Here is an 18,138-nt window from a genome sequence, read left to right as displayed (position 1 = left end):
GCTTTATATATAGATAGATATTAATAAAAGACCGAAAGACTTATTATTGAATTACAAAACCACAACCCTAGTGCAGTTTACATTTTTTTTTCTCATTTTGGCTGTAAAATTTATTTTTTTCAAGGTTTATGAGTTTACAAAACATCTTTCTTTCTTTTTTGTTGTGACAAAACAAGGAATATTTTCTTCTCAAATATTTCAAGCTCATAAAATGAACAATAGTTTTGAGAAATGAAAGTTAGACAAAATCATTTGCATAAAATTAGAATGCTAATGCTTTTCAAAAGAATAACAAAAAAAAAAAAAAAGAAAGCACAAAACGGGAAAGAAAGAAAATCAAGAATATAAAGCATGTTGCCTTATTACCAAAAGAGAAAAAAGAAATAAAAAAGCAAGTTGCTCAAGTAAGACTAAAGTAATTTAACATTTTGTATTACCATTTCTTGCACTTTCGTCCAAAAACTGCCCCTTCTTCTCTTCCTTTTTCCCTTTTCTTCCCTCAACAATCTCATCTTATTTGTCATTTTCTTGAATGATTTTCTTCTGTTCTCTTTATATAAACAAATTTCCTTCCCTATCTTACCTTCTCTATCATGGCTTTCCCTTCTCCATTCTCTCTCCTTAAGGTTCTTCCTCTTTTCCCACCCACTTATACAAGACTTGTTCAATATACTTGTCATACCCAAACCCAAAAAAAAAAACCAATCTTTTTTCTCAAAACACATGAATTTTGCTCAGTTCTTCAATTTTTTGATGTGGGTTTTGTCTAATTTGACTTACTTTTTCTTCCTTTGTGCAGGTTGGTTATGATGTTGCATGATTGCTATTGACAAAATTGTGACATTGGTCCTATATTGACGAATTTAGTTGTATTGGATCAACGTTTTGTGTGAAATTAACAATTATTTTTATAATAGTTTAAGAAGAAAAGACAAATTTCTCAGTAGTTTGTAATTTTGGTTTTGTGGGATCACCGAGAAAATTCAAGAAAATTTGAGTTAAGGGAAGTTGACAAAATGGGGTATCTAAATTCAGTGTTATCATCATCCTCCAATCAAGTTCATGCTGATGATGCCCCTGTTAGCGGCGGCGGCCTTAGGTATATGTTCCTCTCTTTCTCTTATTCTCTCTTAATATGTTTTTCTATGTAGAATTTGAGATCCTATAATGGGTTTAATTCGTTATAGGTATTTGGTAATTTATTCCCTTCAATTGCATGCAAATGTTGGCGTTCCTGCTTTTCTTTCATGAGTTTTTTTTATTTTCTGGTTGTTTCAATATGCATATGTGGATGCATGTTGGAGTTTATACTGGAACTCTGTTATTCAGATATATCACTTGAAAATTGGTAATTTTTTGGGTATTTTTATGTGAAAGGACAAAAAAGAAAAAAAAAGATTTAGGGGGATTGAAAAAGGAGAATTTGGTTGGGATTATGAGATTACTTTTTCTTTTATGTTATGTTGGTTTAGGAAAATAATCAGTGGATTTTTTTGATTGAAATTATTGCTGACTTTGGCATATTTCTTTGTGGAAACATGTTATCCTTGAGTTGATCTGTCAGATAATCTGCATAGGAAAGAGATCACTTCTTGAATAAATATTTGCATGTTCGCCATTTATGTCTCAAATAAGTGGTCAATTTTGGAATTAGTGGCATGAAGTAGTTCATTTACAAGAGTTTTTTTATTTTTTAATTTTCATCATTTGTACAGGGTTTTAGATTATATTTCTTAATTTTTCCAATTATTGATGTGCTGTCAATTTTTTCTTTTCCATTAATATATATATGTATGTGTATATGTATATATATATATATTTGATTTTTAATTTTTTTTTGACTTTTTTGCTTCGTTGTTGTTAACTTCTGATTTTGTAATGGAGTCTGAATTAGTTATAAGTTTACATTGTGCAAGACATCATGCTGCAATTTAATTCAACTTGTGTGCTTATCATTAATGCAACATGGATCATGGAAGATTTATATTTGTCACATTATAATTTGATTGGTTTTTATGCATATTCTCTTGATAACTGGTTGTCATGCCGTTTTAAGTTATTTGAGAATCCTGTTCTGGTCTTTCTGCATGCATGAGAGTTCTTCTTGGAAAATCAGATAGTGTTATTTGAATCTTCATGGTGTGAATTCTGTACAAACTAGATTTATGATATCATGCAACTTGAAACGGATTTAACTGCATAATCTACATGACATGTAAAGCCACAGAACTTTGTTTTTGTCGTGTCAGGCATGCCGTGCTGCCAATTCAGAGTAAAAAAATTGTTATAAGTATAATCTACGTATGAAATTTGACTTCCTATGTTCAATAAACAACATGTTATTATGTCGGCATGCACTGCTGCGGCTTTGGGGGAAGAATACTTTATTATGTTTAATTGTTCGTGTCATTTGACTTTCCTGTATGCGCTAGGAAAAAACGGTTTCAGGTAATGGCTTTGCTGGATGTTATTCCATTTGCATGTCAAGTTGACTTGGTTTGTCATTGTTGCTTGGACGTGCTCTTGGCATGACTGAGATTTTTAGGGTTTAGACCTCAATTATCAGTGAGACCATAAATTTAGTATTTGCATACTTTTAAGCTAGGATAGGAAATGCAACATACCAGATTAAAATGACTGTTATATGCTTTACAGCAACTCAACAGTTTTTTGTTTTGAACGACAAGTAATACATGGCGCCAAATCCTTTTTCGTATCCAAAGATTGAAAGTAGTTACATTTGTTGCTACTGTTGATTAACAGCAGAAAGCAGTTGAACACTGGACATGTTTTTGGGATTTAGTTGCTCTGTGGATCTTATATGGGGTTTCCTTTTGCAAATAATTACTGTTTACTCTTGATATGCCTTTTGTCTTAAATAAAAACCTAGAGCTGTACCTGAAGTAATACAAAATAGCTTATTGGTTTTGTTATAACATATTCGAGGGTTTGCTTATCCAGTAGTCATTACATCTTTAGATGTATGGTAATGAGCTTTTTTACTGCCAGCCTTGATTTAATATGTTGCTGTTTCTGATGGAATTATAAATGCTGCTGGAATCCAGGAGGTGTGTAGCATTAATTTTGGGCAAAACTTAACCAAGTGGTCTGAGGATTTTAATACATTTTAGAATGGTTTCTAACACTTCAATTAACATGTTCCTTTTGACAGCCAAAATGGGAAGTTCAGCTATGGATATGCAAGTTCTCCTGGGAAAAGGTCCTCAATGGAAGATTTCTACGAGACAAGGATTGATGGTGTGGATGGGGAGGTAGTTGGTCTGTTTGGAGTATTTGACGGTATTGTTCTAACTCTCTGTCACTGTTTTATGAATAGAGTAAAGCTCAAATAGAAAAGCTCAGTATCAAGTTTCAGTCCGTTCTTTCTGTGTGCTACCTCTTGCTGAGTTTTCCTGATGTGGTGTTTGCAAAAAAGAGCACATAGAAGTCATAACTTTTAGTGGCTATTTCAAGAAATGCATTGGTATGAGTGTGAATGATCTTTGTTGAATTCAACCTGCTGTGTATCCAAGTTTATGTCCTAATAGTGCTTTAAGATTCTCTGAAAAGTGTGCATTTTCTCAATCATAATAGATATTGCATTGATATTAGATTACAGTTTATTAAATGGTTTAATGTTTACATATTTAATACTTTTCCTGTTCAGAAGCTGATACGGTTGAACCTGTTCTTTCAACTATTTTATGAAGTCCTTATCATATTTACTTTTTTGACCTAAAATGTTAGGTTTTGGATGTTTCGATAAAATGGTTCAGAGGCGTTTCTGTTGACTGATAGTCATGAGCAACTTTCCAGATACTTTACATGGAAAACTGGATGCCAATACCACATGCATTTAAGTGTAGCTGAAAGTCACGTTTTACTGCACTTGTTTAATTTTCTTTGTTTACTTTGTGCTTAATATTTTCTGCAATTATAACAGGCCATGGAGGTGCAAGAGCTGCTGAATATGTCAAACAGAACCTTTTTAGTAATCTGATCAGGCATCCTAAATTCATTTCTGATACCAAGTCAGCTATAGGTATGTATTCTTTATCCAGTTCTTTGTATGGTATATGAACTTTTTAGTGACTGCACCGGTAATGTTCTCTCCTTCTGCTCAGCTGATGCATACAGCCATACAGACTCAGAGTTTCTGAAATCAGAAAATACTCAAAATCGAGATGCTGGATCTACAGCTTCTACTGCTATCCTTGTGGGCGACCGCCTGTTGGTTGCCAATGTTGGGGATTCTAGAGCTGTTATTTGCAGAGGTGGTAATGGTAAGCCTCAAGTCAAAGTTCTCATCAAAGCTTCAGCTCTTTATTTCAGATTACATTCACTATTTATTTTGTCCAACTATGTTGTCTTTTGTAAGATCTGCCTTCCATTGCAGTTTGTAACCTCTCTCTTTTGTGTTTGTTAACTGCACTTTTTACTACTGAAGCTGTCAATAATTATTGAACCTGCCACCATGGACTACTTTTAAGCAGTACATTAGTACTTGCTATAAATGATGGTTCACATTTAATACTCCGTGCTGGTTTTATTCTTTTGTAAGACTAGAAATATATGATTGGCTCTGTACAGTGGAAAGGCAGTTTTGTCATGTTTCCTATGTTGCTAAAATCAGACGTCCTTGTTCGCCTCGATGTTGTTTATGATTGAAAGTGGCTTTCCCTGTAAACAAGGGATTCTTTTGTTACATGCTGTTTTCTTATTATAGCATTAATCCTTTAACACATTATTGCATAAAGCCTGATGGTTTTAGGAAACATTTTTAACTCTAGTTTCCCATGGTTAATTTTTGGTCCCTATTTGTGTTGGAATCAAGGCTAAAAGGTTTAAGTGATAAGTGCTGATTTGGGTAGAATAGGAACAATTTTTGGGTTCAAAAAGTTGCTGGGATACTTGATTGCCTTGGGATTTACTTCCTAAGGTTGCTCTGTGGCACCTTTTTGTTGGATTCAAGGCTAAATGTAAGTGTTACGTGTTGATTTGGGTAGAATAGAGACAATTTTTGGGTTCAAAGAGTGGCTGGGATATCTAGACTGCCCTGGGATTTTCTTCCTAACATTAGCTTTTAATAATAGATTTAAGTTCCAAAAAGATCATGAAGGTCCAAAAGTTAAAATCGTGAATTTTTTTTCTGTGGAATTGAAAGATCAGATTGACAGTGATAGACGCCAAGACTTCTGACATTATATCATACTCCCAGTAGAGGACAACCAGAAACCAGAATGATTTCGCATATGACCAATTCTACATCACCTAAACCACCTTCACGATTTTACTGATCCATATAGTTTTGGAACTTTTTTGTCTTTCAAAGTTGCTAAAATACCCTCGTCCACTAAGATGAAAAAGGGCAAATTAAGCATTGATGTAAGAAGTAACATGACTACAACAAAGAGCTTTGAAGCAGTTGTGTTGAGTTTGATGCAACTTTTAAGATTTATTTGATGATTACGGCGAAAATAATTATGGCAAAATGTGATTGAGCTTCTTATCGGTTGCATGCTTCTTGGGTGGATAAAAATTGGCCTATGGTTTAGGGTACTATAGAGGTTATACAATCTTCTAATCCATTTAAGATTGTCACACTGTGACCTTGTGTTCTTTAGCTTTCAGAATTATAAGGACATAAGTGCTATAGAACTTGTGAACCATGCTGAATGATCCTAATATTGAATTTCATCTCTTTGCTACTTAATTATTCTGAAGTCTTGAACTTCGGTATCCTAAACTGCTCTTCTACTTAATAAAGCACTTCAACATTACTAATTTTTTTTCGACTTAGTAAACCGTTTGAAAGTAATTATTAATTTTCCATAATATCCACATTTGATGAATTATCACGACTCTGAGCCCATGATAATTTTTGAGCAGGCAAGGCAGTAGCACAGCTAAAGCATTAAGGAAGTGTAATCTAGAATATAAAAGCTGCTTCTTTGTCTATAAAGCACTTTCAAGAATTTTCACAAGATAACATGTTCCTTTTTTTTTTGTCACTACATATTAAGCTAAAAGTTTGGAAAAAGCTCCTTGTTTTCCCCTCTTGTATTTGCTCTGTTCAAATTGAGATTGATGGACACATAAAACTAAAGTATCATACTTTTTTGAGAGAGTTGCATTGTGATTAGTCATTGTCTAATAAATAAAGCAATTTTCCCTAGTGAATACCCCCATGAGAAACATGTTTTAATGATATCTGGTTATGTGCACAAAGAGAACAGAAGCATCTCTTGGATAATATCATAGTTGTTTTTACCTATAAAATATTGTGGATTACATATTAGAAGTCTTTATTCTGGGCCATGGAGTGATGCTGGGTCCTCTTAAATTTTGTATGCTAAATTATTAACTCATGAATTAAGAACAAGATTATTGACTAAAAGAAATTAATGATTATTCTAAATGTTGGGTTTTACTTGTAGACTTCTACTTAAAACATTATTTTCTGTTTGCCTTTAATTAATGTTGCTATCTTTTTTGTAGCTATTGCCGTTTCGCGGGATCACAAGCCAGACCAGACTGATGAACGCCAACGGATTGAGGATGCTGGTGGTTTTGTGATGTGGGCAGGTAATAGACAGGCTTTTTTTGTTTGCAAGGTTTATATTTCATTTTAAATTTATTAAAATTTTTTTTTGTTTCCATTGTCTCAGGAACTTGGAGAGTTGGAGGTGTACTTGCTGTTTCTCGTGCATTTGGTGATAGACTTTTGAAGCAGTATGTAGTCGCTGATCCTGAAATCCAGGTATGACTGAGAGATCTACTTTAATAGAATTGAAAGTAGTGTACTCTTTGTTTACCTGAATGTACACACCGCAAGTGATAAACATGATAGAATATTTTCTTTATCAAAATTAGAAAAACAAATTTGTTACATAATTCAGTGGTTTGGTAAATGCCTACTGATATCCCCTCTTCACCTCTCTCTCTCTCTCTCTCTCTCTCTTTGTTATGTTGTTTGTATGTGCACAGCCACAGCCAATATTTTATATCTACGTAATGTGTTTATGCCTTTGGTGTCTTTATATGTAAATTTGTCTATACATTGCGTGAAAAAGATCCCATAGACTGGTGAACATACAATTAACACTTGTGTGCTTGCATATCATAATGATCTTCATATATGTGTTCTGATCTGTGCCGTAAAGGATTGCATCTCTTCATGTTTGATTGGAACTTGACAGTATTGAAGCATGCTGACGGATAACATTTATTTGAATAACCGCAGGAGGAAAAGGTTGATAGCTCACTTGAGTTCCTTATCCTCGCAAGTGATGGGCTTTGGGATGTCGTGACAAATGAGGTTTGACACTTGTTTTGTTTTGCCATTCCCAGACTTTCTATAACAGATTATCCTTTGATCATTTTCCGCCCTATTAAAGTGACATCCTGCTTATCAGAACTTCAACTTTAGATGGATGTCTAGCTAAATAGGAATCAAAACGAAAAGTTGCATTCATGAAACTTTCAGCTCACAGCGTGTTGTACTGCATATTATTTTTGTGGAAATAATTTTTCAAATCACACAGGAAGCTGTCTCTATGGTTAAGCCCATTAAAGATCCTGAGGATGCGGCTAAAAGGCTGATGCATGAAGCATATCAGCGAGGTAGTGCAGACAACATTACTGTTGTCGTCGTTCGTTTTCCCGGTGACCAAGAAGGTGACCAAGAAGGATCTTCTTCTCATGGTGGCTCTGGCTAAGAACTGTTTTGTATCCCTAGCGTATTTATTTGCTTCTGGTTGATGGAAATTATGACTTAGCGATAGACGTTTACTTGAAGTACAACCATAGAAACATAGACTTGAACTGTCATTAGTGAAGCTGTTGGCCTTTAGACATGACTCAGTGTAATATTCAGCTTTGTTGGTTTACATACTTTAGCTTTCATTTCTATTTGTTCCATTTTTTTTTTTTAAACTTCCGTATTGTTTTGTATACTGTATATATTGGGAAAGATTGGTGGATTTTTATGTTTTTCGCACTGTTCAATGATGCAAAGTTGGTGTAATTCTAGTAGAAAATTGCTTTGCAGCTTCTTCTGAAAACATGGAAAGTGTGACTGAATATTCTGTTTGGTTGGGAACATGTTTCTTGTAAAATAGTTTATGCATTTTTTCTTGAACAAGGTGTAAAATCGTTACACCTTGCTCCAATTGGAAAATATAAAACTTCAAACTACTTTTTTTTTTTTATATATAGTTTTTTCCTTCGGCCTCCTCCTTGCGGGTTTCTAAAAACTATCTATGTACCCCCAAACAAATAAAAAAAAATCCCTTTTTTGTTCGCGAAACTTCTCGTCAAACCATTATTAGGACCTATAATTTTTAGTTGGACAGAGATTCTAACCCTTGCAACGGATTTGAGGGCCTATAAACTCATTTTGTCAGAATATATCCTTTGAGATCTTGACTTGCAAGAGCAGCTTATTAGTGTTTAAATTTAAATCCTAAATGAAAGCATAATTTCAGCATTTAAAATCATTATATATATATATATTTTTTTTTTCGGGCTGTAAAAGGGACTAGTAGGTGTATAAATTTGATTTAGATTAAAGGGATATTTTGGAACCTCTTTTAAATTTTTTTCAAAAGAGATAGGGATTCGAGCCTCCGACCTACAGCCTAAAAAGGGACTAAGTTCTTTTTTGGAGGCGACTTTAAAATCATTATAGGATATAGGGTAAATTCAAAATTCAAAATTCAAAATTACCATACCTTATACATGGCTGAATATTAGTTTGTTGTCTGCCCTCAGGTTTTAGAAGGGTAAGTTTTGTTTTCTACCCTTTAAGTTTACACCAATTGTCACCATACAACTCAAACTTAAATTTAGAATTTTTGCATTCTAAATTCTTTAACTCATTCCACTTTGATCTAGTTGTGAGCATACTGCCTGATGATTTCAATGATACAACATTCTGCCTATTTCGTTATTTTTGTGAATTTCGTGAACAATCAGACCAAATCAGGACAAATTAAGATTTTAGCATGAAAAATACATAAAATCAAATTTTGGGGTGCAAAGTGGAAGGCAGAGAGTTCAAGGGTTGAAAAGTGAAATATACTTACAAAATTGATGGTGGAGTAACCAAGTGATTTAGGAGACTTATTTTTATACTACGATTTTTTTCTAGTTCTCTTCCATATAAAATTGTCAACACTTTACCTGTTTTTATTAACATATTTTGAGGTTATTTGGTATTTAGTAATCATGCATATGGAAATTTGGACATATCTCCAGCCTCCTTCATTCAATTATCACATCTCACATTTCTTTTTTTCTTTTTTTTTTAAATATTAGATTAATTCAAATTTTTATTTTTTGCTAGAATTTAGCTGGTACTATTTTGTAATTATGCAATTTGACAAAAAGAGATAAAAAAAAGTCAAAAAATAAATTTAGAAAAGGAAAAAACAATTGTTAGGGTACTATGTTAGAATGTGCTAAGTTTGAAGGCAGAAAGTTGCGGTTGACTTTTACACTGAAATCATTGACCTAAAATGTTGAAGTAAGTTATAGTCCATTCAAACTAAATGTCTAACATTTTTGTCAAAGTCTAAATTGACCTTTCTTTCCGACAAAACTTTTTTTTTTTTTTGAGCTCTTTCTGGCAAAGCCTTTTCTGCAGAAAAAAAGACAAGAACAGGTAAAAATGTCAAGTAAATAAATTTCAACAAATCTTTAGTAGATCTAGTTATCTATAGTGCAAAATTGAATCCCATAAGAACATCGATCAAGTAAGGGAATACATAGTTTTCTATTCCCTTTTTAGTTGTTAAGGTAGTTATGAATAATTATATAATTGGCAGATTTTACAATTTACAATCTACTTTGAAATAAGAAAATTAAGAAATGTAATTCATGAAAGAAGTAGAATCCAAATACCAAGAGATTGTCCAATTATGTTAAATTTATGTCATCCTCATTTATGTGATCATGAAAGGTTTCCAACAAGCATTTTCTCCCAATGTGTTTTGTTAAATTTTTATTTTTTAATTTTAAATTTTGTGCTCTAAGGTTATACAATAAGCACGTGTACCAAAGGGATGAATCTGTTATTATTACTCTAAATTACCAATCAAAACATGTATCACATACAATTTCGTGAAAAAGATTTACCTTTTGTGGAAAAAAAAAAATCTTTTGGGCTCGCTGCATATTGTGTGTTCGTAAAAGGGCCAAATAAAAGAACCCAATTTCTTATTAGGTAACGTTAGTCAGTCACTCTAAAGTTGACTGTGTTTTTAGATTATAAATAGGGGGGGGGGGGGGGGGGGAGGTTTGATAAGGGTGTCTTTTGGGCACTCACTAACACAATAAAAATTCACCTAACCTATCATGTATATATACATACTAACAGTTATTACCTTTCCTTACATTTCTGTATTTTTCCTGCTTACTCTTATCTGCACTCCTTTGTATTTATTTACTTTTCCTAATTAATCTTATATTTCTAAAAATATGATACTTGAAATATATCTTTACGCGTATTGCACCCGTTGGACAGACCCTATAAATAAAGTAGCTAAGCTTCTAGATTGTTCAACGTTTGATTTACCAAAATTTAGAAAGCATGATCATCATAATCTTTTTCTTTCTTTTTTGGTTACCTCCCACCCATCCTCACAACGCTTTCCACCTCCAATTGTTAGACTCAGATTCGAAACCCTGAACTTGATAATGAGGAGAATTATAAGAGTCCTCCCCTAGACATGATCATCATAATTTATTTGACTATGCACTTAATATTAGGGCTGCCAATAGTTAGGATTTGGACCTAGACCCGACTCGGATTCGTTAGTTTTTTTCGAGTATAGGTTGAGAAATAATCCTGTTACCAAAACCCGGGCCTGTACCCAATTACTCTAACAAAAAAACGGGTTGGATACAGAATATAGGATTCCAATCCGTATCCTTCCTGTACTTGTTTAATAATTAAAAAATATAAATACTTCTAAATACAATAATAATTCTTTTACAATAAATACGTCTGTGTAAGCCAATTCATATCATAGAGAACTGCTTGAGGTGTTGTTAAATTGATGCATTGTCATTCTTGATGGCTCTATAACCCAATTCATACACAAATTTTGTCGGGCCTTATTTTTTTCTGGGTAGATCCGGACTCGACTTAGGACCCGTTGGACCCTATTCCAAGATTGTAAGCACAAAACCCATTGGATAGATGGGTCGGGTCTAGAATTGGTACATTATAACGGATCCAAATCTGAAATTTTTAATTTTGGCCTGTACCTGACGAGTTGATAGAACTACTTAATATCTTCTAAAAGAAAATAAATATTATGTAAAAGAAAAACTTTAATGCACTAGTATATTTCATAAAATTCTTTCTTAAGTGATCTAAATTATCTCAAAAATAATTAAGTGATCTAAATTATACGCATATGGATTCCGCTTGAATTCACAAGTATATAATTGCTTGTGGTTCTTTCTTAATTTAAAATGATATAAAAGTCTAGCATGAATCTTCTTCAAAAGTCAGACGTCATCTCTGAAATTGTTGACTCCCCCTGTGATCCTCACACTAAACTTCTGATATTTACTAGGATGCATGCAAACAATGGACTTAAACATCAGTAATTCTTAACTGTAAAAACCTTTATGCACATTCTATAATTTTTAATGTCTTATCTTTTTGTAATTGACGTACACGAATTTTGAAGAAACCACCAAAGGATGAGTAACTTCTTACAGCTAATGAAACCTAGATGCAGCAATCTGAACAAGATTCTGTCAAATAAAAGGAAAAAAAAAAAAGATGGAGCGAGGCATAGGTATGCTGCTTCATTTATTCGTTTGTTTTTTGGGACAGCAAATGTTACCTAATTATTAGATTTGACATGAAAAGAAGGCCAATATTTGGTGTTTTCTCATACACCCGCCTGGTTCTGGTTCTGGTTTGATCAGCAAGGCAACCGGATGAGTAATGTATACGAGAAAGGGGAAGTTAGAAAGCCCATTTGATACCATAATCGAAGGAATTGGGATTAATAAATTCCAAAGAAATCTTGAAATGGCAGATGATTGTTTGTTTCATGTACTGTGGGGAGCATTGTTGGCATTGGAGCCATATGAAACTATCAATCCTTGGAAGAATTTCCATCGGTTCTTGAATAACATTTAAAGCCATATGAAACTAGACAAGAATCCCAATGAAATGAACTCAAGCTGGTGGCCCAGAAACTAACGTATCGTCATATCCTATCATGTTAGTTAAACAAATTCATTATTAACAGTGTGTTTTAATATATGGTTAAAAATAAAAAAGCCCCTCTGTGGTAAAGTTATTTTACAGAAAAGGTCCCTGTGATTTCAAATCATACACGTCGGTACCTTATGATTTAAAATAAAGTGAAAAATCGACGGAAATCGTTAAATTTAACGTGTTTGATGTAAATGCGCTGGACCTGCGAGTCGTTCTTCCAAAAAACAATTTGTTAAGACAAATTTTGACCTAATATACCTATTTTGCCCCTCAGATCTTCATAAAATTGCCGTGACTCTTCTTCAACTTCGCCCCAAACTTGTGGAAATCAACTATTTTTGCTTATATTATTAGTGAATGAAATTCACGAATCTTTTCAGCTATTTTTTTTGCTTATATTATTAAGGTATTTCTGTCATTTCATTCATAACATTTTTTTTAACGATTTCCGTCAATAATTCAAATTACTTTAAATCATGAGGTACTGATACATATGATTTGAAACACAAGGGGCTTTTCTATAGAATAACTATATCACGGGATTTTTTGTTTTTTACCTTTAATGTGAATTTAGTAGGCCTCGTAGGGTGCCCGAGGTGCTTACAGTCACTAATAACGAAAAGGTAACTTCAGAAAACAAGTCCGGCGAGATTTCTAACTTGACTTAGATGGTATAGATTCCACCTAGGTTACTGAGTTTTGCCACAACCTTTTACATAGAATTTAGAATCACTGAAATTGGACTCCTAACAGAGTGCTTGTCTGAATTCCATGTAAGAAGTCCTTGAGAATAGCCAGCACTACCAGAATTTGCCAATCGGGCGAATGTAACTGTGTACGTGATTCTCTGGTTCAACCCTGAGAAGTTGAGCGTGCTTGGTTCCACAGTCACGTCTACACCAGCTGGTGGGGCCATATGGACTGTGTAAGATGAATTAGCCTCGCCAACATTGGTCACTGTCCTTGTATATCTCACCAAATTTGATCCCAGAATGATTGAAAAAGAAGGATAATTTAGTTGTGCTTCCGGGATACTTGATTCCGCTGAGCAACTCACTGGACGTTGCAGAATGAGCCTAACAGCCATGTCATTGTTATATAGCCCGCATAAATACGGTATGTAGTCATTAGGTTCAATGTCGTAGACTAGTCCTGGATTGTTTGCCGCCGATGGGTTCACATGGCCTGCGCCAGTGGCGAAGACATTCGCAGGTTGGAGCGTCTGATCCTCAATAGGCTGGGTTTCAAGGTTCAGGCTATCAGCCGTTGTCACAATTGCAGATTTAATGGCAGCAGGAGACCAATCAGGGTGTGCACTCTTGAGCAAAGCTGCCACACCGCTAAGATGAGGACAGGACATTGAAGTGCCAGAGATTATGTTGAACGTGGCTTTTGTATTTGTGTTGTTATCCACAGATTTATGCCATGCTGCAAGGATGTTTACTCCAGGACCTATGATGTCTGGTTTGAGAATGCCAGGGCTTGCCTGATTTGGACCTCTAGAAGAAAATGAAGCAACCACTGGAGCATGAAAATCTCCAATGGCGGTTCCGTTGAAGAATATTGTTGCTGTGGGCGAGTTTGTAGAGCTCGTGCAAGTCATTATCTTGACTGCATCAGCATAACTCACATCTGTTGCAGGTAGAACATGAGCGTCGGCTGATGTTGTATAGCCCTCATGCTCCTGGTTCATGATGATCATTGCAGCACCACCAGCAGCTTTCACAATTTGCCCTTTGGTAATTGCTGATATCTTACCTGTCTGACATAACACTACTTTTCCTTTGACATCAACGCTGTTTAATGATTCGGAGCTACAGTATGCAGCCTCAGATCCAGGATAAACTAGAGGTAACAAGGTTGAAGGGAAGTCCACAGGCTGGAAAGCTGATTCTCCCTCTAAAACCTCATGATTTCCAAGCAAAGCACTGGCCCTTATCTTTCTGTCTATGGTGCTTGCACCAACAGTGAGAACCCACGGGGCCTCGTTAGTCAGAGACTCAGTCGAAGGACCATTATTTCCAGCAGAGCAACTAACGAAGATGCCTTTCTCCATTGCACCGTATGCACCAATAGCAATATTATCAACGTAGAAAGGTTTAGATTTGTTACCAATGGAAAGGGACATCACATCTACTCCGTCTGTAATAGCAGCATCCATTGCGGCCAAAATGTCGCACTCATTGCATTTTCCATCAGTACGACATACTTTATAAATTGCCAAGTGAGCAAGAGGAGCTACGCCAACAGCAGTCCCATTAGCATTTCCATAGACATTGGCACCTTTGACATAGTTTCCCGCAGCAGTGCTTGCAGTATGAGTACCATGGCCGTTCTCATCCAGTGGTGTGCCGTTTCCGACGCCGAAGTATCTTGCTCCAATAAGTTTATTGTTACATTGGGATGCAAAGCTGAATTCACACTTTCCCTTCCATTTAGCAGGTGGTGGAGGCATTCCTTCATCGCTGAATGATGGATGGTCCGGAGTGATTCCAGTGTCTATGACTCCAATGATCACACCTTTGCCGTAATTGGATTCTTCCCAGAATCCCATATTCTGTTGTAACCCAAGAAAAGCAGGAGAATGAGTCGTGTGTAGAGACAATTTTTGTTGGGGCTGCGCAGATATGAAGCCTTTCTTCTTCTCCATTTGTTTCACTTCTCCCTCAGATAATCTCGCAGCAAATCCTGTGAACACATTGTAGTAGGAATAAACAAGCCGAGACGGCAAGCCCTCATCATTTGAGCTTGCTGTGGTTGTTGATAGAAAAGAAGAATACCAGCTTTCTAAGTCTTCTGATGACTCTCTAACCATTTCAGCATCAGGTGCCTCAACATGAACAATATACGTTTCTAAGCTGCTCATTGGAGGCAAATCACTGGCAATCGTTGCTAAAAAATGGAAGCTGAACGTCCAAATGAGAGTGGAAATAGCCATCAAAGCTATCTTGAAAAAGGACTGATTGAAGCTTCTGCTTTCTAATTTCATTTTTTAGTTAACTGTAAGTAATCTGTCTGAGCCCCCAAAATGGAGCAAATAACTGTGCAGCTTGGTTTTGTATTTCAGCTATTGTAGAAAGCTAAGATACGCTAAAGTGGAGCTGCAACTGATACTAAATTTCGGTCTTGAGTAAGTAGGATTTATAGTGCTGCAATTATGCAATTTTTAAGAAATATCATATTCGTCGTTGGTCGTTGGATGATAAGCTGCCTTCCCTGAGAAAAAAAACAGATCATTAAATGCTCCATGAGCGAAGTAGTTGATTGCCAGACTTTTAAGGGGCATGCATGCTATCCTTTTCGGCCATTGCCAGTAATAAGGAGAAGTACGTAGTCACGGAAGACTTTCTTGTCTATTTTGCTGGCTTAATAGATATACTTAATTGTTCTTATAAAATTGTTCTTTAGCTGTAAAATTTTTTGGCTAACAAACCTTTTATAGAGGATATATTAAAGTACTTTGTATCAATTGATCTTGGAAAAAGAAACTGTACCGTCATAAGAAACAACAAAATTCAATGCCATCGTTTAATATAAAAGGTACAATACTAGGAAATTAATTCTCATTGAACAACTTAGAGAAAATGTACCTCTAAAATTAGGAAATCTCTCAATGATTCTAGTTTCACTTTTCACAAGCCAAAAACGTTAAAAGAAATAATATAAACTTAATTATTACTCACATTTTTCCTAAAAAAAAATGCAGCGTCGAGAAATTGGTTTATACAACTAAATAACAAAATTAAATAGTGAAAACATACTACATTGGCCGAGGAGGCCTTAGTCTCATGGCTAAAATTAAGGGTTCAAAACTTAGAGATTCTATATTTAAATCCCCCTTCCTCCTCCCCGTTTTATTAGATCTTACCCTTCCCTTGCTAAAAAAAATATTTAAAATAAAGGTATTACATTGAAGAAATATTTTTGCACTAACCAACCTAGTAATTTTAATTATAATTGTAAAATAAGGGAGTGTTTCATTGTTTCAAAAGTTTTTCACTAACCATCCGTCTTAAAAAGAGAACTATAATATTTCATACTAAATTTTTTTAGTAAAGTAAAATGTACCATTAAAAAAAAAAAAGAACTTTTGAACGGGAAAATAGAGTTCTTAGACACAAGTCTAATGATTTTTCTATTGATGATAGTGATAATATCGATAGTAATCATTTAATATGGAATGTTGACATTGAAAAAAAAGATTTATCAGTGGCAACTCAGAAATTCAAAATAATTGTAATAGTAAACGTTGGTTTCTGAAGAGCCTTCATAGTGGCAAAAATTCCTTCAATTTATAGGTTCAAATAATTAAAGCTGTCAATCTGGAGTAGAAAAAGATGTTTTTTTTCCAATTGTTGTCCTTTCATATTAAATTACAGAACTATTTTGTGATTTAGCAACACAAAGTAACTTCGTGATGGTAGATTATTTTATCAAAGAAATGGTTAGAATTATTCTTATAGTAACATAGACATATAATATTTAAAAAAAATAAACAAATTGAGTTGAAGTTGTTATGCAGTTACGTTATAATGAAAGAAAGCTCACTAAATCTTAATTTCTCTGTTTAGTTTGTTAGAGAGAGAGAGAGAGAGAGAGAGAGAGAGAGAGAGAGAGAGAGAGAGAGAGAGAGAGAGAGAGAGAGAGAGAGAGAGAGAGAGAGAGAAGTTTGAATGGAATAATTGATAATTGTTACTGGGTTTAGGAAAATGATAAAGTAATCTGGGTTTAGGAGTGCATTGAGGGAATTTGAGATGAGGTATACTGTGAAGGATCCTAGACTGTACAGAAATATGGATCAACTTTTTATCTACTAAAACTGTAGTGATTTTTTTATACTAGCAATTTTTAATATATGCTACGTGTCTATGATTTGAAATTCAAATTTGAATTTATGTATGTGATATAATTTAAATTTGAATTCATATTATTTGACATAATTTAAATCTATTAGTGTAAAAAAAAAATTATACACTAACAACGTATAAAAAAAATTATCCCAGAAATATTAGAGAAACTTATTGGCAAGTTTTTTCTCTTTTTTTTTTTTTTATTAAATGGTTTTCGGGTGAATCAAGAAATATTAGGGAAAGCTAACACACGCTATAAGTGGAGCTGCATACTGAATTTCCGTATTACGTGAGTAGGACTTTATAGTGCTGCAATGACGCAATTTTTAAGAAATATCACATTCGTCATTGGTCCTTGGATAATTAACTAACTGCTCCTCGCAAAACAGATCATTAAACGCTCCGTGAGTGAGGTAATATCAAATTCGTCACAAATAAGTGGGGCTGAAAAGGATACCTAACTCACGCTACTGAAAAGGATATCTGAATTAAACGCTCCGTCGTGGCTGAAAAGGATAGCCTCGAAAAACAGATCACTAACTGCTCTATTGCCCTCACGCTACCATTCGTTTTCCTTTTGCTAATCGTGAGCAATAGCCGGGTAATGATCGATCATCTGTCACAATTTTGTAGCACTCACAACTATTACGGTGCGTTCATTACGCAGAAAAGGAAAGGGATTGCCGACGCCCTTTGTCCTTGAGCTTGGAGACTAGCGTTTCTTGTGCTTATTCAGTACCCGCGAGACTTGTCTAATCTACCATCAATTACTGAAATGCCGTCTACAAAAGCATTGATTTCTTGACCCTGTCAAACGGCCAACCTGTAGATGTTGGAAAAGTCAATGGCAAATGAATTTTTCGGGTCCTTATGTAAAATTTTACTATAATTTATTATAAAAATTATGAAAAAACTTTTGAGATGTATATAAAAATTCTCCTTTGTTTTTCTCTTTTTTTTTTCTTTTCTTTTTTTCTCCTTTTCTTCCCTCTCCTCTTCTTCTCCCACCCGATTGCTCTTCCGCATCCCTCCCTCCCCATTGTC

At 34.6% G+C, this 18,138-nt stretch overlaps 2 protein-coding genes across 2 annotated transcripts; one reads left to right on the top strand and one right to left on the bottom strand.

Moving 5' to 3' along the window:
• Nucleotides 1-447: 447 nt before the first annotated feature.
• On the top strand, nucleotides 448-7,992 carry LOC113705230 (probable protein phosphatase 2C 59). The gene is made up of 9 exons (XM_027227014.2): nucleotides 448-626; nucleotides 800-1,099; nucleotides 3,173-3,300; nucleotides 3,944-4,042; nucleotides 4,125-4,283; nucleotides 6,499-6,585; nucleotides 6,669-6,760; nucleotides 7,244-7,318; nucleotides 7,545-7,992. Exons 2-9 carry the CDS (start codon nucleotides 1,017-1,019, stop codon nucleotides 7,716-7,718), a joined length of 897 nt encoding a protein of 298 aa, XP_027082815.1. The 5' UTR covers nucleotides 448-626; nucleotides 800-1,016; the 3' UTR covers nucleotides 7,719-7,992.
• Nucleotides 7,993-12,892: 4,900 nt separating this feature from the next.
• LOC113706640 (subtilisin-like protease) lies at nucleotides 12,893-15,298 on the bottom strand. Its single transcript, XM_027228572.2, has one exon. The coding sequence runs from the start codon at nucleotides 15,231-15,233 to the stop codon at nucleotides 12,957-12,959; it is 2,277 nt and encodes a 758-aa protein (XP_027084373.1). The 5' UTR covers nucleotides 15,234-15,298; the 3' UTR covers nucleotides 12,893-12,956.
• Between the last annotated feature and the right edge of the window lie 2,840 nt (nucleotides 15,299-18,138).

This window comes from Coffea arabica, chromosome 8c (genome assembly GCF_036785885.1).
Source record: "Coffea arabica cultivar ET-39 chromosome 8c, Coffea Arabica ET-39 HiFi, whole genome shotgun sequence".
NCBI lineage: Eukaryota > Viridiplantae > Streptophyta > Magnoliopsida > Gentianales > Rubiaceae > Coffea > Coffea arabica.
The sequence above is the reverse complement of the archived record's forward strand: the minus strand, read 5'-3'. Positions and strand labels throughout refer to the sequence as shown.

Excerpts from the sequence above, each read along its gene's own strand:
- LOC113706640 (XM_027228572.2), bottom strand. The coding sequence starts at position 15,233 with ATGAAATTAGAAAGCAGAAGCTTCAATCAGTCCTTTTTCAAGATAGCT.
- LOC113705230 (XM_027227014.2), top strand. The coding sequence starts at position 1,017 with ATGGGGTATCTAAATTCAGTGTTATCATCATCCTCCAATCAAGTTCAT. Across the intron at positions 1,100-3,172 it reads GTTAGCGGCGGCGGCCTTAG|CCAAAATGGGAAGTTCAGCT; the intron begins GTATATGTTCCT and ends TCCTTTTGACAG. Across the intron at positions 3,301-3,943 it reads TCTGTTTGGAGTATTTGACG|GCCATGGAGGTGCAAGAGCT; the intron begins GTATTGTTCTAA and ends CAATTATAACAG.